At 54.1% G+C, this 20,262-nt stretch overlaps 2 protein-coding genes across 2 annotated transcripts; both read left to right on the top strand.

Moving 5' to 3' along the window:
• Positions 1–913: 913 nt before the first annotated feature.
• On the top strand, positions 914–11,936 carry LMAN1L (lectin, mannose binding 1 like). Its single transcript, XM_054715663.1, is given in 20 exon segments — positions 914–946; positions 2,534–2,600; positions 2,603–2,656; positions 2,659–2,726; positions 5,032–5,098; positions 5,101–5,177; positions 5,276–5,299; positions 5,302–5,391; positions 6,948–7,083; positions 7,229–7,308; positions 7,497–7,605; positions 8,316–8,368; positions 8,648–8,752; positions 9,011–9,104; positions 9,107–9,144; positions 10,255–10,324; positions 10,974–11,040; positions 11,042–11,078; positions 11,758–11,803; positions 11,806–11,936. Coding segments are annotated over 20 exon segments (1,446 nt in total).
• A 2,714-nt stretch (positions 11,937–14,650) lies between these two features.
• Positions 14,651–19,200, top strand: CPLX3 (complexin 3). The gene is made up of 3 exons (XM_008157061.3): positions 14,651–14,943; positions 16,099–16,186; positions 18,096–19,200. Exons 1-3 carry the CDS (start codon positions 14,780–14,782, stop codon positions 18,318–18,320), a joined length of 477 nt encoding a protein of 158 aa, XP_008155283.1. The 5' UTR covers positions 14,651–14,779; the 3' UTR covers positions 18,321–19,200.
• The last annotated feature ends 1,062 nt before the right edge of the window (positions 19,201–20,262 follow it).

Here is a 20,262-nt window from a genome sequence, read left to right as displayed (position 1 = left end):
TCCAACAGCCCACAAGCCCGTGAGACAGCGGAGCGGGGAGGTGGGGGGCAGCTTCTCAGACGCTTAGAGGACAAGCAGGGACAGAGCAGGAGTGTCTGGTAAAGACAGTGCATTGCCTAGCAAAGGTGGTGAGGTGCGCAAGTGTGGCTGGGGCAAAGGCGCCAGGGTGTGGTTTGGGAGCAGGTAAGGCTGAAGAGAAAACGGCCAGCCCCGCCTGGTTTGGCGGCCCCACAGGAGTTCAGCTTTATCCAGAGATGACCAGGACCAATGAAGGGTTTAGGACAGGAATGACCTGTGCAGATCTGTATTTTAGAAACACCCTTCCGACTACCATCTGGCCTTGGGGAGTACGTCCCGCGTGGAGACGGGGAGACAAGTGGGGAGGTTGCAGTCAGCCAGGCAGGTGATGGTGGTGCCCGGGCTGGGGAGCCAGTGGGAGGTGGAGAGGAAGAGGAACACAGCTGATGTTTTACTGACCTGAGCATTCGCTGTCTGTCGGGCCCTGTTCTAAGCACAAGAGGTAGGTGTATTCCCTCGTGTAACCCTCCAAACAACTCTTGGAGATACTATTATCATCTTCATTTTACAAGTAAGGAACCAAGGCTTGGAGAGACTCAGGGACAGTAGCTGGAGAGGGGAAGAGCTTGCTGATGGGTGATGAGAGGAGGAAGCAGAAGGGATCTGGGGGGTTCCAGTCTCTGGCTCCATAAGGTGAGAGTGCCAGCCACAGAAGAGGATGGCTGAGGGGTGGAGAAGAGGAGTTTGGTTTGAACATGTCACCTGGGAGCCTGGGGGCATCCAAGCAGAGTTGTTCCCTGCAGAGTTGGACATGTATTAGGGTTTGAGGCTCCAGGAGAAGATGAGCTGAAAGTGGGGATTTGAGGATCATGGCACAGCTGTAGTGCTTGAAGCCATGGGCATGGACCAGCTTGCCAGGGAGCATGTGGTGAGTGAGGAGAGATGCCCAGTGGAAGGGCTGGGAGGCAGAGCAGTGGCAAAGGAGCTCCAGGGCAGCGAGGAACCGCGGGGGGAGGGGGGGCGGGCAGGGAGCCTTGGGCAGGGCTGGGCGTGGGGGACGGATCTCCATAGCCTTTCACACTGCAGACTGGGTTAAGAAGTATCCACTAGGCACAGAGAACAGGCCTTGCTGGAGCAGTTGTTACCCAATGGGCAGCAGGGGCAGCAGCTGGGAAGATCAAGTGGGAGGTGACGAAGCAGGACCCGGGTGGGGCCCGAGCTTTCCGCAGCGTGACTGTGACGGTGGCTGAGGATTAGTGTTGAGAAACGAAGTGTGTCTTTAGCATGTCCTACATTTTTCCATTCACAGCCTTGATTTTAATCTGCAGAGCTTCAGTAACTGAATCCTACCAGGAACTTACAAACTATAATAAACCTCAGCTATCCAGAATTCTCAGAAAAAGAGCCACTCTGGAAAACGAACATTTATCTGGATAAAAATACTTGACTTACAGGATTACTTACTTTTTTAATGTGCTTATTATGGAAATTATCAAACATAAAAGTCAAGGGAAGACTATAATGAACCCACCATCCAACCTGAAGAGTTATCAATTCAAAGTCTCATGCTATGCCATCTACACACCCCACGGCCACATGCTGTGCCATCCATACACCCCACGGTCACATGCTGTGCCATCCACACACCCCACGGCCACATGCTGTGCCATCCACACACCCCACGGCCACATGCTGTGCCATCCATACACCCCACGGTCACATGCTGTGCCATCCACACACCCCACGGCCACATGCTGTGCCATCCATACACCCCAAGGTCACATGCTGTGCCATCCACACACCCCACGGCCACATGCTGTGCCATCCACACACCCCACGGCCACATGCTGTGCCATCCACACACCCCACGGTCTGGGGTATTTGGAAGCAGATCCTAGACACTACATTGATTCCTCCAGAAAGCTTTAGTACATTTCTCCAAAAGATGACTTTTAAAAATATAACCACAATACTTTTATTACTCCAAAAAATTAACAATAATTTCTTAATTTAATTCGATATCCATTGTCCAAATCTCCCCAATTGTCTCACTTACCCCCCACCGCCTTGTTAGTTGGTTAAAATTAGGCTTCAGACAAGGTTTACATACTGCGTCTGTCTCTATTTTCATGTAGTTTATTTGTTGAGAAAACCAGGCTGCTTGGAGGCCTGGGCCTTTGGGAATCCGGTAGAGAGCTGAGCAGACAGTGAAGAGGGAAGGGTGGGTGGGTGCTGGCCACACAGTCAGGACATCCACCTGCGGGACAGACAGCAGCCGCACGTGGGAGCCCTTCCTGAGCCAAGAGGAGAGACCAGGGCTCCTGAAGAGTGGGCTTGTCCCTGTGATCTCCAAGGCCCCTCAGGTGGGGGAGCTGAGGGGAGGTGGACAGATGGCCTGAAGGAACAGAATGTCTGTGAGGGGAGGGAGGGAGAGTGGAGTTCCAAAAGCCAGTACCCGGTTCCTTCCCACCTGCCCATCCCCGGCCTCCCAGGTAGGGATCCGCCCTGGGCCCAGACACCAGGTCTTTTTACGGTACCTGTGGTCAGTGGCCCTGATCCCCGGCTCTGCCTTCTCTTCCTCCTGCCCCCACCCCCCACAGCCCGGAGGGGTGCCATCCTCCTCAGTGAAAGTTTGAGTACATCTCAGCTTCCAAGGACCAAGGTTAGCATTGCCTGGATCTGGGATACCACTCTGGAGCCATCATGGAGTGAGGGATGGGATGGGGACCAGCCATGCTCAGGATTCCTCAGAGTGCTGAAGCAGCTGACCACTAGGGGTGGCTGTGACTTGGAGAGGAGTGGGTCTGCCAATACCAGCCTCTGCCCACGATGGGTCCAGGCCTGGGGCAGGCGGTGCCAGGGACCCAAGACCCCTCCCAGACTTGTCTCCTGTTCCACCCACCACATCAAAGCCCTATCCACCAGCCTCAGTTTCTCCTCTCTGCCTCTTTCCTTCTCTGCCCTAGGGTTTCTCTCTCCTTCTGACTTTTTTTGGAGGACCCTTCCACACCCCTAACCCCGCCCTCTTAGACTCATGAACACACACACACACACACACACACACACACACACACACACACACACTCACACACATGCCAAGTCCCAGACACAGAGACACAAGGCAACTTGGATGAGCACAAACCTCTACTCACCTAGCTCCACACTGTTGGGCCTATCGGCGTCCAGGAGAACCAGGGGGCTGTGTGGAGAAAGGCTCTTCATGGCTGGCTGTTTTGCCAGAGAGACACCAGCTCTGCCCTGTATGTGTGCTGGTGAAGCTGGTGTGAGAACATCTTACCCACAAGTCTGTTCAGAGCCGCCCAAACCCGGACCTAATGTTCAATACGATTTTTGAGGACATACAAGGACCTATGCACTAGGCAGGAGTTTTAACTAGGATGAGCAAGAAGAGTGAGGCTTGTGGTTGGGGCTGAGACATAAAATGAGTTCAGAAGATGGCTTGTTACCAAAACATAGGTCTGCCCAGGTTATACCAAGATCTGCATACCCTTCAGAGTTGGGCCATGAATCTGGTTCAGAGCTTCCTAGCGGGCAAAGCAAACAGAAGAGGACCCATTGTGTATTTCTGTGTCTATGAGATGTAACTTCTGAAAAACGGCACCATTCCTGAGACCAGAACAAACGTCCCTTTAAGATGACAGCTCCTAGCTCAGGGTCTTGGCTCCTGCTCACAGAAGCACCAAGAGGCAAACAAAGGAGTGGCTGTTCCTCATAGCACCAAGCCAGGCTCTGCCTCAGGGCCAGGTGGCAGGGCCTGTACCACACTCACCGCGGTGGGCCTTGCTAAGTTTGGGGTGTCACAGGCCGTGTGGGGGAACAAATTAACCAGGGTATGCACATGGTCCATTTATTCATTCATTGATCTTTTTATTGGACTCCCTCCCCATGTCCCTCTGGGCCCAGCACCAAGATAAAGGGCTGCATCAGGCGCAAGGAGCTCACAGTTCCACGAACAATCCACAGAAGGCGCGAGGCATGAGTGTAGTCACAGGGAGCAACCCTTGCCTCCTGCAAGTCACTTCAGAGGCAGTGGTGGCTTCCAAGGGCCCCCAGGATTTCTGGCCTTGCAGCCTCTGAGCTTCCCTGTCCCCAGCCCTGGCCTTTGCCAAGCTAAGAGGCTGGAATAACATCTCTAGAAAGTCCTGGCAGGACTGGGACCTGAGCCTGGTTCCAGTCTAGCAGGATGGAAGGGTGGGGAGCCAGCTGGGGTGGGGTCTCTGACCTCCCTTTCCCTGGTTCCGGCCAATCCTGTCTCAGTTTCTCTCCCCTTCCTTCCGTTTTACAAAATAGGGCTCCTTCATCCCCCTCGCCTCCACCAATGATAATTCTCCCATATATACACTCCATCCTTCCCCCTTCCTTCTCAATCTTGCAGGCTAATTCTACCTTCGCTTTCATGTTTTTCTCACCTTCTTTTGCTCCCCCTTTAACTCCCCCACCAGGAAGCCCCACCCGCCCCCAGTCTCATCGGGCACAGGGCACACCGGAGTCCTCCACATGGTTAATTCTCTCAAAGTGCTCTCCGACGTTCTCTGGTCGCAGACACGCCCTTTCCCTCACAGGGCCTTAGTTTCCTCATCTGAGAAACAGAAAGGGTTAGACACAAAGCTCTCTCCTGGTGGAAAAAGCTTGTATTTTGGAGTTAGATGGAGCTGAGTTCCAATCCACTTAATTCCTTAACTTTTCTGAGCCTCGGTTTTCTCATCTGTAAAATGTGGTCTGATAAAGACAGACTGCACAGACTTGTGGTGAGCTCAGTGAGAAGGCAGGCAAAGTGCTCCACATGGTCTGGCATGCGTTGCCCTCCCCTGTGCTAGGCTCCAATGCCCACTTCTTCAGTGGATTCCTGTGTCTGACCAGCCAGCCTGGTATTTAATGGCAAGCCTTGATGTTACCTGCTTCCCTCTCCCAGAGCCCAGCCAGGCCAATGAGAGAGCATAATGGGGAGGAAGGGAAGGTGGGACCCAGGCCCTGGCTTGCCCTGGTCCACAGATACCATCCAGAGGAAGTGCGCTGGCCCCATGCGTGTGGAACTGAAGTGGTGCAGTGCAGAGCAGGGCCCCGTCCCCTTCTCTGGCTGGCAGGTGGACATGCAGATGAGGGTGACTGGGCCAGGGCGCCAGGGAGCCCAGGTCATGGTGAGTGGCCCCCAGCAGAGAGGGTGAGTCAGGGAGGTGGGTGGTGAGCCCGCGGTTCCAGTGTCCCCCAGGGAAGTTGAGCAGCTGGGGACCCACAGACTGTGTGGTACCCCCAGGGGCCAAGAGCAGGGGCCAAGTCAGCTCTGTCCTGGTGGAGCCTGCCTTGAGGAATGACATCGGGATCCTCTTCGACTCCTCATCCCAGGATACCCAGGTGAGTAATGGTCTTCTGCCTGCCCACACCTACACCCTCCTCCTGTGTCCACTGGTCAGCGCATGCATAGCCCTGTCATCCATGCGCTGACCAGTGAAGAGCACATCCCCTGTACGCCTGTCTGGACTGACACCTACTCCCTTTCCTGGGCTGTATCCACACTGCCCACTCATGCCCCTGCCCCAGCCTCTGGCAAGGAGCCTACCCCTCCTAGGGCTATGTTTTCCTTGCCCATCGGAGCTGAGAGCTCAAAGACAGTGCCTCCCTGGGACTCCCTCCCACTCAGTCCCAGCTGTGCCTCCTCTGGGCCCAGGAGCAGAGTTTGCTTGTTCTTCCTGGGAACCACCCCAGAGGACCCCCTGTTCACTCAACCCAGCAGCTCCAGATCAGTGGGGGTAGTGAAACGATGCGGGTGAGGCCTGCTCTGAGTGTTTTCTCTCACGTCATCTCATCGGATGCACAACCTTCTTGAGAAGTGGGGATTGTTAGTCCCCAATTACAGGTGAATATATTGAGGCCCAGAGAGATGAAGCGACTTGCCTGAGGTTACACAGCTGTGTACTGACCTGAGATTTGAGGCCAGAATTGCCTATGGATGGTCCACACCCTCTCCCTGTGCCAGCTGCCTATCTATGCCCTTCCCTTTCTCCAGATGATGTGGCTTCCCCTCCCTCTCCAGCCCACTGCCTCCTCAGGAGCTGGGCCAGTTCACCAGTGTCTCTCAGCAAACACCCCTTAGCTCGTAACAATGGGAATACTTGCTGACGTTTGTGGAGCAGAGCTTACTGTATGCCAGGCAGCGCACCGTTCGTTGTCTTGTTAACCCTCATACAATGCTATGAGGTAGTTTTGATTGATATTCTCATTTTAAAGGTGAGGAAGTGGGAGTTTGGGAAGGTGAGGTGACTTGCTCATGGTCCCAGCTAGGAGGCATATGCAGGTGGTTGCTGGGAGCTGGCTTCGCTCTGCTGTGCGTCACCTTCCTCTGAAGTGGCAGTGACGGCATTGTGCTGTGGGCAGCACTGTGGTCTGTGTGCCCAGAGACACTCAGGCCTCTCAGGCTCAGCACCCTTTCCCAACGCCCAGAGCCTGCCGCACAGCCCTGCGCCACAGGCAAGCTGGTCGTATTGTCCTTGTCCGTTAGGAGCCATCTCATGTCTGTCCTGCTACAGTCCAGGCTTGGCAGAGGGACAGGAAAGAGAGGCCCTGCCCAGCGGCAAAGGGGGACTTGGGGTTTAAGGAAAGGAAAGAGCGAGGGCAGTGGGAGGAGGTGGTGGGCCTGGGGGATTGAGGGCAAAACTCCACGTTGGGTGCAGCCTCTGTCCCCCTGGGGAAGAGTCCGAGAAAGAACTTTGACCTCTTCTGTAAGTTCCACGTCCCTGTACTCTGCTAGGCAGGGCTGGTTCTCCTGCCTCTCCCTCCTCTGCTGAGGAGTAGACTACAGCAAGGGAGACTCAAGCTAGACCACAGGGACATGTCCCAGCAGGTCGTCTAGTTGGGGGAAGTGGCACAGCTGGCTGGAAAGAATGGCCTCTGGGACCACCCCCACTGTCCAGTCCTTGGGTCCTGTATGGCCCTGCTGGACTCTAAGTCCCCACAGAGATGGAGCCAGCTGGGTGCTGGGCTCTCGTTACCACAACTTCCGGAATCGGCCATACCCTTGCAAAGCACAGCTCGCCTACTGGGAGCAGCGTCTGCCCATGAGCACACACGGCTTCTTTTGCTTTTGCAGGTCCTGCAGACAAACAGGGAGTGCAGATTACAGGGCTCAGAGCTACGAAGATGCTGTGTAATCTGTTGTTCGTGGCCTCAACTGATTGTGCCTGACACCATGCAGGGCCCCTGGAACATATGAGCAGCACATATATGGATCCTCCTCCCTACAACAGAATCCTAACTGGCCCAAAGCACATACCTGTGAGGGCTAACATGAGACCAGGTGTGCAAACCGCTCCATGCCATTCTGACACCAAGCCCTGTGGCTGCCTGCCCCCCTTTAGGGCCAGGGGACCCAGACACTCAGATTTGGGGATATTTTTCCCTGCCACAAGCAAAGAGGAGGGGACCCCATCTGTAAGGTGCTCAACTCCTTCCGTGCCCCTCAGGTGTCCTTGAACACTCCCAGAGACCTGGATTTGGTGTGCATTGGTGTGGGACCCCTGCTTTTGGCTCCTGGAAGTTTCTTTGGGGTCTCAGCAGCCACCAGAACCCTGGCAGCTGAGTGAGCACCTTCTAAGGAGCACTGGGTGTGTTGCCAGCCACTTGCTCACTGTGTGGCCTGGGCAAATCACAAGTTCTCTCCTGCCTGCCTTGCAGAGTTGTTGAAAGTCTCGAATAGGATAAAACACAAGAAGCTTTTATCCCAGTGTTGGCCCCATAAGTGCCCCTTGCTGGGAGCTGTGGGGCAAGTGGAAGAGGGACAGCCATGAGGAGTGTTCAGGGAAATGGAGCAAAGGATATAATGGAGAGTCCATGGAGGGACCCATAGTTGGTGCAATCAGACCGTGGGAGTCCGTGACTGCCGAGACTTCAGTCTTTAGCCTCTGGGCATTGGGGAGTCATTGGTTTCCGAGGAAAGTGACATGGTCAGAGCCATTTTGAGGAGGTAGCCGCCATGTGGTTGCTTTTGTCAGTAGCTCCCTGGGGCCTTAGTGTGCTGTTCAGTCTGCTTCCTTGGCTCTAATTTTCCTCCTCACTGGGGGCCCAACTCTGGCTGGTGGGGGGACGTCGACCCTCACAGACCACCCATCTGCTTGTCTGACCCTCATATCGTTCTTATGAGATAAGCCAGACCAGGGTCAGAGCTGCCTAAGGACACACAGATCTCTTGCCTGCCTGAAATAGAATGGAGCCTGGGAGGTGAGGACTGAGTGAGTAGGCTGCTGGGGGTGGGAGGCCTTCCCTTCCTTCTCTGTCCCCTTTTCCCGATGGCCATGATGTCTTGTCCTATCTGACCTTCAATCTGAAAGGTCCAGAGGTGATATCAGCCACGGGCCCACATCGGGGGCAGGGCTGGGGGAGAGGCAGCTCAGGAACTCCTTCCCGCCCTAGATGCTTCTGCTCATGTCATGGTGCCAACAGACCTGCCATTCCAACCATTATCTCTTCCTGCTCTCTGAGTTTTGCTCAGGCTGGGCATTGTGCTGGGCCGTGCTGGGATCAGAGGTGACCTAGAGCCAGGCCTTGTCCTCAAGGACCTCGCAGGCTGGCTGAAGGCTGTGGGAGCACAGAGAAGGGGTCCTAACCACCCAGACAGCCGGAAGGGCTACAGGCAAGGCTGGCCCTGGGCACCAGGGAAGACAGGATTCCAAAGATGAACTCCAAAGACCAGGAAGACGGTAGGGGCCCAGGGAGCAGGCAGGTAGGGAAGGGGCCCATTTGAGTATCTTCCCTTCCAATCAGGAGTCCTTTTACTAATGGGGAGATAGAGTCTGTATCTAAGCAGTCCCTGGGGCCTAGATGCTCTCTCCTATTCCCACTCCACCACCCAGACACATCTTTCCGGGGAGTTTTGGAGGCAGAAGCCATGCCTTCTGTCCCCCTCTCCAAAAAGCCCCCACAGATAGGATCTGTTGTCCCACCCAGCTGTCTGGTGTCCCAGCTCTGCACCAATCCCCAGGGGACTGACCTGGAGGAGACCCTGAACAGACACAAGAAGATCCTGCAGGGTCTCTCTGACCACTTGGCCCAGGCTGAGAGGCAATGGAAGAAGCAGCTGGATCGCTAGGTCAGGCCAGGCCTGCAGGAGCCTGGGTGAGTGGCCCCTGGAACATCCATGCAGGCCTGAAGAAGCTGAGCTCCCTAGGCACTGGGCCCCATGGCCCCAGGGGGCTCCCTGTGTCCTGAAAGAGGAGCAAGCACTATAGTTGGGAACTATTGTCCTTCAAGGTCTGGAGGGAAAGGAGGGCAAGGGTGAAATGCTGCAGGTCACAGGATGGGATGGACTTGCCAGGCAGGGGATTATGCAGGAGGGTAACGCAGCACAAGCAAATGCCCAAGGAGCCACACAGCTGGGACTGGAGAGAGGAGATGCCAGGTATTTGGCTGTAGGTCCTTAGACAAGTAACAAAAGTAGACTGGGTTCTAATTTGCATGTAGTTCCACATGTGACTTGATTCACATATGACTTGCTTAGTGCTCAGAAGTACCAGAGTCCTCGTTTCATCTCCTCCACTGCCATCCTGGCTTCTCCCCATGGCCTGCCCAGCCTGAAGCCTGAGAGTTGAACCAGCCCAGGTGTTAGATACTGGGCAGAAGAGGCCAGTGATCCCTGTGGGTTTTGCCGGGCTCTGGTAGCTCAAGGTTTGAATCTTGTGTCCTCAGGCCAGAGCATCTGAGGCTGGGCTGCTGGAGTGACACCACACTCCAAGGCTAGGCCTCTCTACTCCTATTTCCAGGCCCAGGATCCTTCCTGCCAGATTCTATCCACCCCAGAGAGGCAATCTCTCTAGGTCACTCGGCAAGACAGGGGTTCAAGCATTGAGCTTGAGTTGACTGGCACTGGCCACAGTTTGGACTGTGTCCCAGGAGAAGTGGGGGCGCGGGGGGAGGACTGAACTGGGCCTCTGCTCCTTCAGGGGCAGAACCATTTCTAGAAAGTGGAGGGGTTATGAGAAACCCCAGGAGTGACCACTGTCTGGGGAGGTGGGGGAGGACCATACTCTGGGAGAGGGTTTTGAGAGGATGGGGAATCCAAAAGCTGAGATAGACAGGGGTCAGATAAATTCGATGTGTCCAAATGAGGGGTCAGGTAATCTGGTAAGGCCTCTAGAAGGAAGAGGGCTGCAGTGCCCTAGAAAGGTGGGCTCTGAGAGCAGAGGGGCTGTGTCCTGAACCCTAGAGAAGAGGCTTGCTTTCCTGCAGGACTCTGCCAGGGTCAGCACGCTGTTTTGTGGACAGTAGTGGACTCTTCGCCAAAGCCTGTATAAGATGAGGTAAGGGCACAGGACTAGGAGGGGTCATGAGGGTGGAGGAAAGAGAAGACCCATCCCACTGGCCATTCTCACCCTAGGGAGGGGTAGTAAATCTGAGCTCCTGGAAGGAGGGGACATCTTGATGGGGTTCTTGGAGGAAGCACAACCAAGATCAGGCCATTGATGGTAGGAGGTCCCTGACTTCCTTTTGCCCCCTCCCGTCTCACAGCATCCCACGCTAGGACAGGTCTCTAGAGCTGCCCACAGAGCCCTGGGAACAGGGGTTTACCTTGATACCAGGGAGGAGGGAGGCTTCAGGCTGGATGCTATGGCTGCAGCCCGATCCCTGTCCCCCCGCTGTCTAGACTGGGAGTGGGAAGAAGGGACCAGGGAAAAGAGCTAAATCTCCTGAGGGCTAGGGATGGAAGGCGGGGCCCAGGGAGCCTGGGGTTGAGACAGATAGCTTTAGGGGGACCCTTCGCTGAGCTGAAGCTGTCTTGGGAACCAGAAAGGAGGTCTGGGGTAAGAACAGCCCACAAGAAGGGGCCCTAGAGATGGCGCCTGTTCCCCACCCAGGTGCTGCCTCTGGGAATTATGAGAAATGGTTGGGCAATTTGGATGGGACCAAAATGGGTGATGAGTCCTCTGCCTTGGTTTCTACTCCCCACTGGGATGCAGTAACCCACATGGCTTCAAGAGCCCAGGTCTTCTACCTGCCTGTGGGCATCAAGCATCACCTTAGAGCTGGCTCAGATCCTGAGCCTCCTGCAGAAGGCCCTTTGGGCCCAGGAATAAGGGGGAAGGAAGGGGAACCATGGGGGTTCCATCCATGAGATCCAGGCTCAGCTCCTTCTTCCAATACTTCCGAGCCCCAGGCTGTCTTGTCTTAATCCTCCCCTCCTTGAACCCTTGGAAGGTAAACCCGTGTCTGTATCTGTGTGTGCAATGCACACATGCACGCGGGACACATCTCATCTTCTCTCTGCCCTGCCTGCTCTCTGGAGAGTCTCACAGACTCTCATGTCAGCAAGGCTCTGGAGACCACTTGGCCCAACTCCCTCAGTGACTAGAAGATAAATGGGAGTGGGCTGTGCCCAAGATCATTCAGAGCAGCCTGCTCCTCCCCATACCCCTGCCCCTTCTTGCTCTTTCCCTTGCCCTTACCATCCACCCTGTCTTTTGCTCTCTATTTCTCGCTCTCTCTCATCTCAAGAACCATTGTTCCCCTGATGATCCCAGGCCCCAGGCCTTCCCAGCTGTTCCCACAGATGGAGACATGGGAGCTGTGGGGAGGCAGCTTTGCACTCTGCCCGCTCTCCAAGTGCCCTGGATGAAAACCATAGCACCCCAAGCCTGAGAGAGAGAAACAGAACCCACAATGGCCCAGATTCCAGGGCTCCTCCCTCCTTCTGAGTAAGAAGCTGATCCAGGACCTTAGAACTTCCCCTTTCAGAAAGCAGCAGCCAAGGAACCCTGACCAGCTGGCCAGCCCCCAGGGCCTTCTCGTGCCTACAGCCCAGCATCTTCCTGTTCTTCCTCCTCACCTTCCTTTTTCTTCGTCTATGTGCACTTCAAGTGGGCCTTCCTATAGGCAGAACTTTCCACACCTACCTGGCTTGGTTCTGGGCATAATGATTTGATTTGAGAGGGGGAGCATTAAGACCCACTTGCCTGTTCTAACTGCTGGCAATGTTTTCAACAGGCATACTAACCATGTGCTCAGCCACTGGTCCCATCTAGATCCTGCCCTCACAATAATCTCTCCCTAGTGTGAGAAACTGACAAGTCCCTGACACTCACACTCTAACTGGTCAGTACCATGATGGCAGGAAAGCTCAGGGGCCATATAACAGTACAAAAAAAGCATTTGACTCAGCTTAGGGAGATCAGGGAATTGGCCTAGAAGGGATCTTTGATATGGGTCATCAGGCAACTAGTTTTCCAACCTGATGAGTAAAGTCATCATTACAGAGGAAACAGCATGAGAAAAGGCATGGGAGCAGGAAAGAACACGATATTTTGGAGAAAAAGTGGCAAGTTCAGTACTATCATAGCAAAGGCTGGGACCAAACTGTGAAAATGGGCAAAAAGAACCACAAAGGTTGCCTCGCTATGAACCGGGAGGCCATGGTTCCATTCCCGCCGGGGTTTCGGGCTTGATCCCCAGTGTGGGGCCGCTGATCAGTGACTCTTGTCATTGATGTTTCTCTCTCTCTCTCCGTCTCCCTTCTTCTCTGTAATCAATAAAAAATATATTTAAAAAGCCACACAGGTTGGGCGGAGGTCACTATTTCTGCTCGGTGGGTGTTTGTTGAGTGAGGGAAGCCTTTAGAGATGTAGGGTGTGCTAAAAAGTCAGAAATAGGATTGACAGCTTTAGTTGGTGGAATTTCAAGACAAGAAGCATCGGTGAGGGAGGTGGTCCTGGAGGAGCAGTGAAGTGAGCTGAGCTTTAAAAGCAGGGTCGCAGGCGGCGCCGCCAGCAGCCCGGACCGCGGCGGCGGGTGGGACCGCGGCCCCTCCGCTCCCACCCGCGCTTCTGCCTTCGCGGAGCAGGCGCCCCTCCTCCCCTCCTCCCCACTCCCTCCTCTCTCCTCCGGCGCCGCCCCTCCCTCCTGCTCGTCCTCGGCGTCCCGCTCCCCGACTCTCCCGAGCCCCCGCCCGCCGCCCGCCGCTGGTCCGGTCAGGATGGAGACCCGGCAGCACGAGTGGCTCGCGGCCTCCCCCCACGAGGGCTTGGAGCAGATGCGGCTCAGGAGCCGCCCCAAGGAGCCCTCGCCCAGCCTGGCCCGGGTGGGCGCGAACTTCTACAGCAGCGTCGGGCAGCCAGCGTCTGGCTCCGCAGAAGGACAAGCTAGAGCGCTTCAAAGGCTGCAGGACGAGGGACAAGTGACATGAATGGTGCAGGATCGGAATGCTTTCAGCCACCTGGAAATCAGATTGCGGTCATTCATTGGCTGCTAGATACTTAACAGGATGAACACCCATTAGGAAATAAAAGCATGTGGGGGGGTGGGAAGCAGAGTTGCAGAGGGACGATGTCCTGGTGAGGAGAAGAGCAATAGTATTTTGAGTGGAAGAGAGAGGTGGAATGATGACCGGCTTCTGCGTTACATAGGACTGCAATGGTGGCCATAAGGCTGGAACCGCTTGGACAGACAGACCTTGCATGCCAGAGGGACAGTGTGTTTCTGATGGAGCAGACCAAAGGAGCCGCAGAAGTCCCGACCAGGGAGACTGTGGTGCAGTACGTGTAACAAGTGTAAGGAACCTGCTCTCAAAGCCCAGCAGGGAGAGGCTCACGTAAGCTTCTCCTCCCCCTGGCAGCAGGCAGGAGCCGAGCAATCGCTTTCGGGACAGTGTGCAGCCTACCCCTGAGTCCTGTACGTGCATCCTTGGGGTCCTGGGCTCTGAGGAGGCAGCACCTTCCCCCAAGCATGCTTGCATGTGTGACCGACCTCACAGCCCGGAAGGAGCGTCCGCTTCTCTTCACTGGGAAGTGGATGGTGTCTGTGGGGTGGAGAGCTACCAGTACCTTCCCTCCGGGCGCCCAGTTCCTACCCTCCCAGCGTTTGGGGAGCTCCAACCTTATTACAGGTGAGTTCCCTCTCTCTAAGCTCATTTACCTTCCAGGTTTGCCTTTATGTCTCTGAAGGCGTTCTTTCCTACCTCCTCTGGGGATGTAGCTGGGAGTGGGCTTCAAGCAGCCAGGAGGCCAAGAGTTGGCTTGAATACAAAAAGACTGGATACCACACAGATCTTGAACCCTGGACTGTGGAGGGAGAGGGGGTCACAACTGTGTGAAATTCTGTCCCCAAATTCACCAGAACAAATTCAACCCAGCCAGCACCACCATGAACAACTCTCTCTCTCCCAATTCCCTTCAGTTCCAGGGGGTCAGAGGGGCAGGCACATGATGGAGAACTCTGTGAGGCAACCCATGGAGCCATAATTGGGGTCTCCCCACTTTCTGGTCTCCCTCCCTTTCCCAGTGTGAAGCTCTTCACGCAGCTGCTGGGGCAGCAGGTTGGGGAGAAGTAGGGGTAGGGCCCAGGGCTGGATTTTTGCCCCTGGCTGCAACTGTCTGGGGGTCATAGGGAGCCAGTTTCCGGGTTCCTGGGGCACATATCAGCATAGCCCATTTCCCTAGGGAGCGACCCCATCCCCAAAGACCCTAATCCGTTGTCAGCAGTGCTGGTCAGAGCTTGGAGTTGAAGGAGGCACGTGGGAGAGGCGGGAGTGCAGAGCGGGCACGTGGTCCAGTCTCCTCAGCCCCGTGCATGCCCCCCACCCCCGTGAGGAGCGGTTTGCGAGATGGGGGCGGGGCCGGGGTGGAGAGCGAGCAGCTGGCGGCTCAGAGTGGGGTGCTGGCCTGCAGCGGGAGCTGTCCGTGAGTCCTAGTGCTGAAGTAGGCGCAGATGTGCCTGGTGCCTGGGGAGTGGTACCCGGTGCCCAGTACCCGGGCCAGCGAAGGCCATGGCGTTCATGGTAAAGACCATGGTGGGCAGCCAGCTGAAGAACCTCACCGGGAGCCTGAGTGGCGGCGAAGACAAGGGGGACGGGGACAAGTCCGCCGCCCAAGCACAGGGCATGAGCCAAGAGGAGTATGAGGAGTATCAGAAGCAACTGGTGGAAGAGAAGTGAGTGAGATCCCTTCCCGCCTCCAAGGACCCTCTCCCACACTCCATCCTCCAGCTGTCCGGCCCACCTCTAGGGTAGTCTCACATCCCAATCCCTTCCCCTGCTTTTCTAGACAGTCAGAGGCTGGGATGTGCACCTCTAGGTTGCCCTCTGCCACCCCCAGCCACAACATTTCAAACCCAGGACCTCGCCCCAGCTTCACACTAGGTCCAGAGGAAGTGGGGGCAGGGGCGATAGGGGTCTGGGACCGGGTGGGGCACGTGCATTTCTGATGAAACAAGTAATCCTTTAATCCGATCTGGCCCCAATGTCTGGGTCTTCCAAATGGAGCTCTTCTGAGCCTGAGGCTCTGAGAAAAGCAGTGCAGCTGAGGGGGGCTCAGAGTCAGGGAGACAGATCCTGAGATGGGGCACTCGTAGACAATGAGTCCACTGATGTTTGGACAATGCTGGGACAGAGAGACAGCTGGAGTGGAGTTAGGGCTAGACTCCAGAGCTGCTTGTGTCAGATCCTGGCTTTGCTTCTTTATAGCTGAGTGATTTTAGGTAATTTACTTAACCTTTCTGTTCCTTGGTTTTCTCTTTTGTAAAGTGAGGATGATAATTATAAAGCATGCTTTATATTTATGAGGATTAAATTACTTAATGTAAACTGCTTAGCACAGCACCTAAAACATGGTAAATCATTCACTGTTAGCTATAATTATTTCAGCTGATAGCAGTTTTGTGAATTGCAAAATCTTATTCCCATTCTACAAAAGAGGAAGGTAAGTTACTAACCCAAAGACAAATCCATAACAAAAGTGGTAATAGAGCCAGATATGAAACCAAGTCTGATTCGAATACTCCCCCCCCCCCACCACACACACACACACACACACACACACACACACACACTCCAAGTAACCTGCCAGGAAGGGAAAAGACCCAATGAGTCCGAGGCTTAGAGGGACATATATCAGGCAGCCAGAATGACCTCCCTCCCATAGCTCTGTCCAGAGGCATGTGTGGAGACTAGAAAGGGCCCTGTGATTGGGGGGCTAGGCCATAAAGAGCAACAGGCAGTTGCCAGGTCCAAGCACCCTCCTGACATACAGGCCCACAGGTGCCCATCTCTTTAGTGCTGGCAATGACTCTGGCCCTGTGCCCCTGCAGGATGGAACGTGACACACAGTTCACACAGAGGAAGGCAGAGCGGGCCATGCTACGGAGCCACTTCCGAGACAAATACCGGCTGCCCAAGGTAAGCTTTGGAGATAGGGCTTCAAGACACATCCAGGCCCCTGCGCCCCGGGCCCTGGACTCCTTTGCCCCACTCTGGGAGCCATGACTCTCAGCTCCTAAGACTCATGGAAAGCTTTGTGAGATCATTTATTCTTCCACTCCTTTACTCCTTAACTGAGCCCGCCTAAGCCTAGGATTTGGCAAGGAGGGATTGTCCAGTCCTCCAGAGGCTGATAGGTTTGTGTTTCTGGAGCCAGTTCAGGCCCCTTCTGCCCTCCAACCTACACTCCCCCAATACAAGTCAGGCCCAAGCAGATGAAGAGTTGGAAGGCAATAGATTTTACCATGGGGGTGAGGCTCCTGAGGCTTCTAAACACCCGGGCAAGGTGGGATGGGAGAGAGAAGGTAGCACAACCTGTGCTACCTTCACACCCTTACCTAACCTCTTAGTCATTCCTCTAGGGAGCAATCACCCACATCTACAAATAAGGAAACTGAGACTCAGATAGATTAAAGGACTTGGCTAAGATCATACAATCAGTGAGTGATGGGCCTCCTCCAGGCCTCTGGCTGCTTTCCAGGGCATGGGTCTGTCGGCAGACAGCAAAGTAACTCCTTGGTTGGCCAAGCAGCCAGGAGGATGTCTCCTCTATGCACTGCAGCACCAGATGGGCTGTAAGTGTTCTACTCCTGTTGCCTAAGGAGAGAACTAAGGCACAAACTACTCCAAGTGCCCAGAACTATGACAGACTCTAAGGAGAAACAGAAACAGTGCTACAGTATACCGACCTTGATCTTCCACCTGAATTGGAAGATCAGATATGTGAATCTCACATCCACTCATTCAACAAATATGTCCTGAGCCTCTGGCTACCTCTGACTCCCCACAGGGCCCCAGCCTTTTAGAAGTATCTCAGAGGGAAAACAGGTCCAGAAAGTTTGCCTTTCTGGGAAGTAACTGAGTTAAACATAGTTAGGAATGAAGTCATTCCTCAAATGCTTGCAATAGCATGTAAGAGACACAACTTTCATTAGGGAACTCTGAGTCCAGTAGAAGAGGGAAGACCTGGCTGTAACTGAGTAGGACATAACAGAGAAAGCCCCAGGGCCCCCAAAGGGATAGAGAAGTGCAATGACATTAGTAGGTGCCTTGCAAAGAGAGCACAGATGTTGGTATCAGTGACATACGTTTAAATGTAGCTGTCCCACTTCCAAGTTGTATGACCAGGAACAAGTTACTTATTTAAATTATCTGAGCCTCAATTTCCTTATTTGTAAAATGGAGAAAACAATAATTATCTTGGAGGGTCATTGTGAGAATTAAAAGCACACAGCTCGCCGAAACCGGTTTGGCTCAGTGGATAGAGCGTCGGCCTGCAGACTGAAAGGTCCCAGGTTCGATTCCGGTCAAGGGCATGTACCTTGGTTGCGGGCACATCCCCAGTAGGGGTTGTGCAAGAGGCAGCTGATCGATGTTTCTCTATCATCGATGTTTCTAACTCTCTATCCCTCTCTCTTCCTCTCTGTGAAAAATCAATAAAATATATTTAAAAAAAAAAAAATAAATAAATAAAAGCACACAGCTCAATATCAGCCATATAAAAAGTGTTTGATGAATGGTACCCACCACTATTATTGGTAATGTCCTTCAGTGTAGTTTACAATAGTCAATATATGACTAACTGTAACAGTTTGACTCCTAGGTTTTCTTATTGTGTATCCCCTTCAGTATCTCAGAGTGAAGTAAAGTGGTATAAAAATACAAATGTCAAAAGCTTGATCCTGGGATGTGGGGGAGGGGGCTGAGCTCACTGGAACATGGGGCTCAAGAACCTAGGAGCCTGGAACCCAGTCCAGGCTCCTCCCTACACCCTCAGCTTGGGGTCCCGCAGATCTCCAACTCCAGCCCAACCCTCCCTTCTCTTCAGAATGAGACAGATGAGAGCCAGATCCAGATGGCAGGTGGAGACTTGGAGCTGCCCCGGGAGCTGGCCAAGATGATTGAGGAGGACACGGAGGAGGAGGAAGAGAGGGCCTCAGTCCTCGGGCAGCTGGCCAGCCTTCCTGGCTTAGACCTTGGCTCCCTCAAGGACAAAGCTCAAGCCACACTGGGGAACCTCAAGCAATCAGCTGAGAAGTGCCACATCATGTGACTACTTCCCCTGGGGTTGCTCACTGGGGTGATCAGAGGGCTGGGCCCACATGAGTGCTAAGAGCATGCCTCAACTTCCGTAGACTGATACCCCACCTTGTCTTCATTTCCCCTGCACCAGGCTAGTCCCAGTACCCTTGTCTGCTCCAGCCTGCCTTCTCTCCTTCTCCTCTGGGAGCAAAGTCCCCATTTTCCCCCTACCCTTCAGGACTCACCCTCCCTACTCAGCCTGGGAAGCCTCCCAAGATTATAGGAATAGGCCCAACTGACCTTCTCTCTCCGTGACCCCAAATTCCTGCACCTAGGTGAACCCTTGGAGACACACAGAGGGACACAGAGACCTTGGCATGTGCAGAAGCAGACACCACAGCTGCATCCTGCCACACACAGACACACATACACAAGCCAACCCGCTGGTGCCTCGGGCACCAACACTCAGATATGCTTAGAGAGGGCTTTCGGCAGACAAACTCAACAGACAACAGTTGAGTTTGAGTCTCGACATTCATTTTCCTTGAAATCCGTTGTTCTTTCTGGGCCTCGTTTCATCATCTATAAAATGAGGATGAACTCGGTGATTTTTAAGGTTCTTTCTAGCTTGGCCTCCCTGGCCCCTTGAAGTCAACCCACACCTCTCCTTGGGCAGGGCAGCAGCTGCAGTTATAGCATCAAGCAGTTGCCACTGTGGGCTCTGGCTTTTGGCAGCTGAGTGATGCCATGGGAGGGACTAAGTGCCAAGGATGAAGCTGGCACCGAACAGTAGCCCAGGCAGTTCCAGGCCTTCTCTGAGCCACGCCCAGGGCCTGGCCTATTTCTGTTTTCTTCCTGTAGGACTCTCTCTCTCTGGATTCCATAGTTGGATCTCCTCACTCAGCTCAGTGAAAAATAAAAATTCCAAATGACCTGCTTATCTTCCCACTTCTTACTGACCTCTAAGAGTCTTTGGGTTCACAGACCACCACCCCAATCCTTCCTTGGAGTGGGTCCTCTATCTCTTCACCACAGCCTCATATGAGGCACTAGCCCCTATACAATGTTCAAGCTCTACCCTCTCAGGGCCCTGGGCAAGGACAGGGGTCTCCTGCATTATCAAGCACCAGGTCCAGACTCTGGGCTTTGAGGAGAATGTGGCAGCCAGCTGGATGGGCAGGGCCTCTGGGGTGTTACCTGAAACCACAGGAGAGGCCACACATCAACCACAGCTGTCTCTGGCAACTGTGCCTATACCCCCTCCTCACCTTGGAGATGGAAGGTATGACACAAAGAAGGCAGGACAACTGCATTCCAGCCCTGCCACTGCTGTGTGACTGTGAACAGGTCCCTTTCCTTCTCTGAGCCTGTTTTCTCCCCTGTGAAATGAAGAGCCCCCCATCAAAAAAATAACAATACATGTTTCAAAGGGTGACCATTTGTAAAGCACTGGGCACATGATAGGCCATATCAATAAATGATAACTCATTCTTTAAAATAACCGAAGAGCCCAAATATCATCATGCTCACCTATATAGTGTCCAGGGAACCAACCAGGAGGCTCCACAAGCAGGCCATCCCGGGGCCTGAACAGGAACGAGGTATCAACACCTCCCCCACCCCACCCCTGGCACCAGCTTGTGGAGAAGACTTACAGGCGGAACGGCCATCGGAGGGTTTGATTTCAAGGCAAAGTTTCCATTAGGGCCTCCTTTGCAAAATAAGAACAAGGCACATAAAACCTGTGCAATAGGTGATGTGGGGGATGTCAGGTGGAAGAGAGACGAGAGGATGAAGAATTAGGAGGGTGCGAACAGGGAAGGATTGGGGCAGTGCTGTTGTGACTGTCACGCTAGGTCCTTCTTGAGCATCCCCTAGGGCAGTGGTCGGCAAACTCATTAGTCAACAGAGCCAAATATCAACAGGACAACGATTGAAATTTCTTTTGAGAGCCAAATTTTTTAAACTTAAAC

This window comes from Eptesicus fuscus, chromosome 5 (genome assembly GCF_027574615.1).
Source record: "Eptesicus fuscus isolate TK198812 chromosome 5, DD_ASM_mEF_20220401, whole genome shotgun sequence".
Classification (NCBI taxonomy): Eukaryota; Metazoa; Chordata; class Mammalia; order Chiroptera; family Vespertilionidae; genus Eptesicus; species Eptesicus fuscus.
This window is presented reverse-complemented; position numbering and strand designations above follow the sequence as displayed.

Excerpts from the sequence above, each read along its gene's own strand:
- CPLX3 (XM_008157061.3), top strand. The coding sequence starts at position 14,780 with ATGGCGTTCATGGTAAAGACCATGGTGGGCAGCCAGCTGAAGAACCTC. Across the intron at positions 14,944-16,098 it reads AAGCAACTGGTGGAAGAGAA|GATGGAACGTGACACACAGT; the intron begins GTGAGTGAGATC and ends GTGCCCCTGCAG. Across the intron at positions 16,187-18,095 it reads ACAAATACCGGCTGCCCAAG|AATGAGACAGATGAGAGCCA; the intron begins GTAAGCTTTGGA and ends CCTTCTCTTCAG.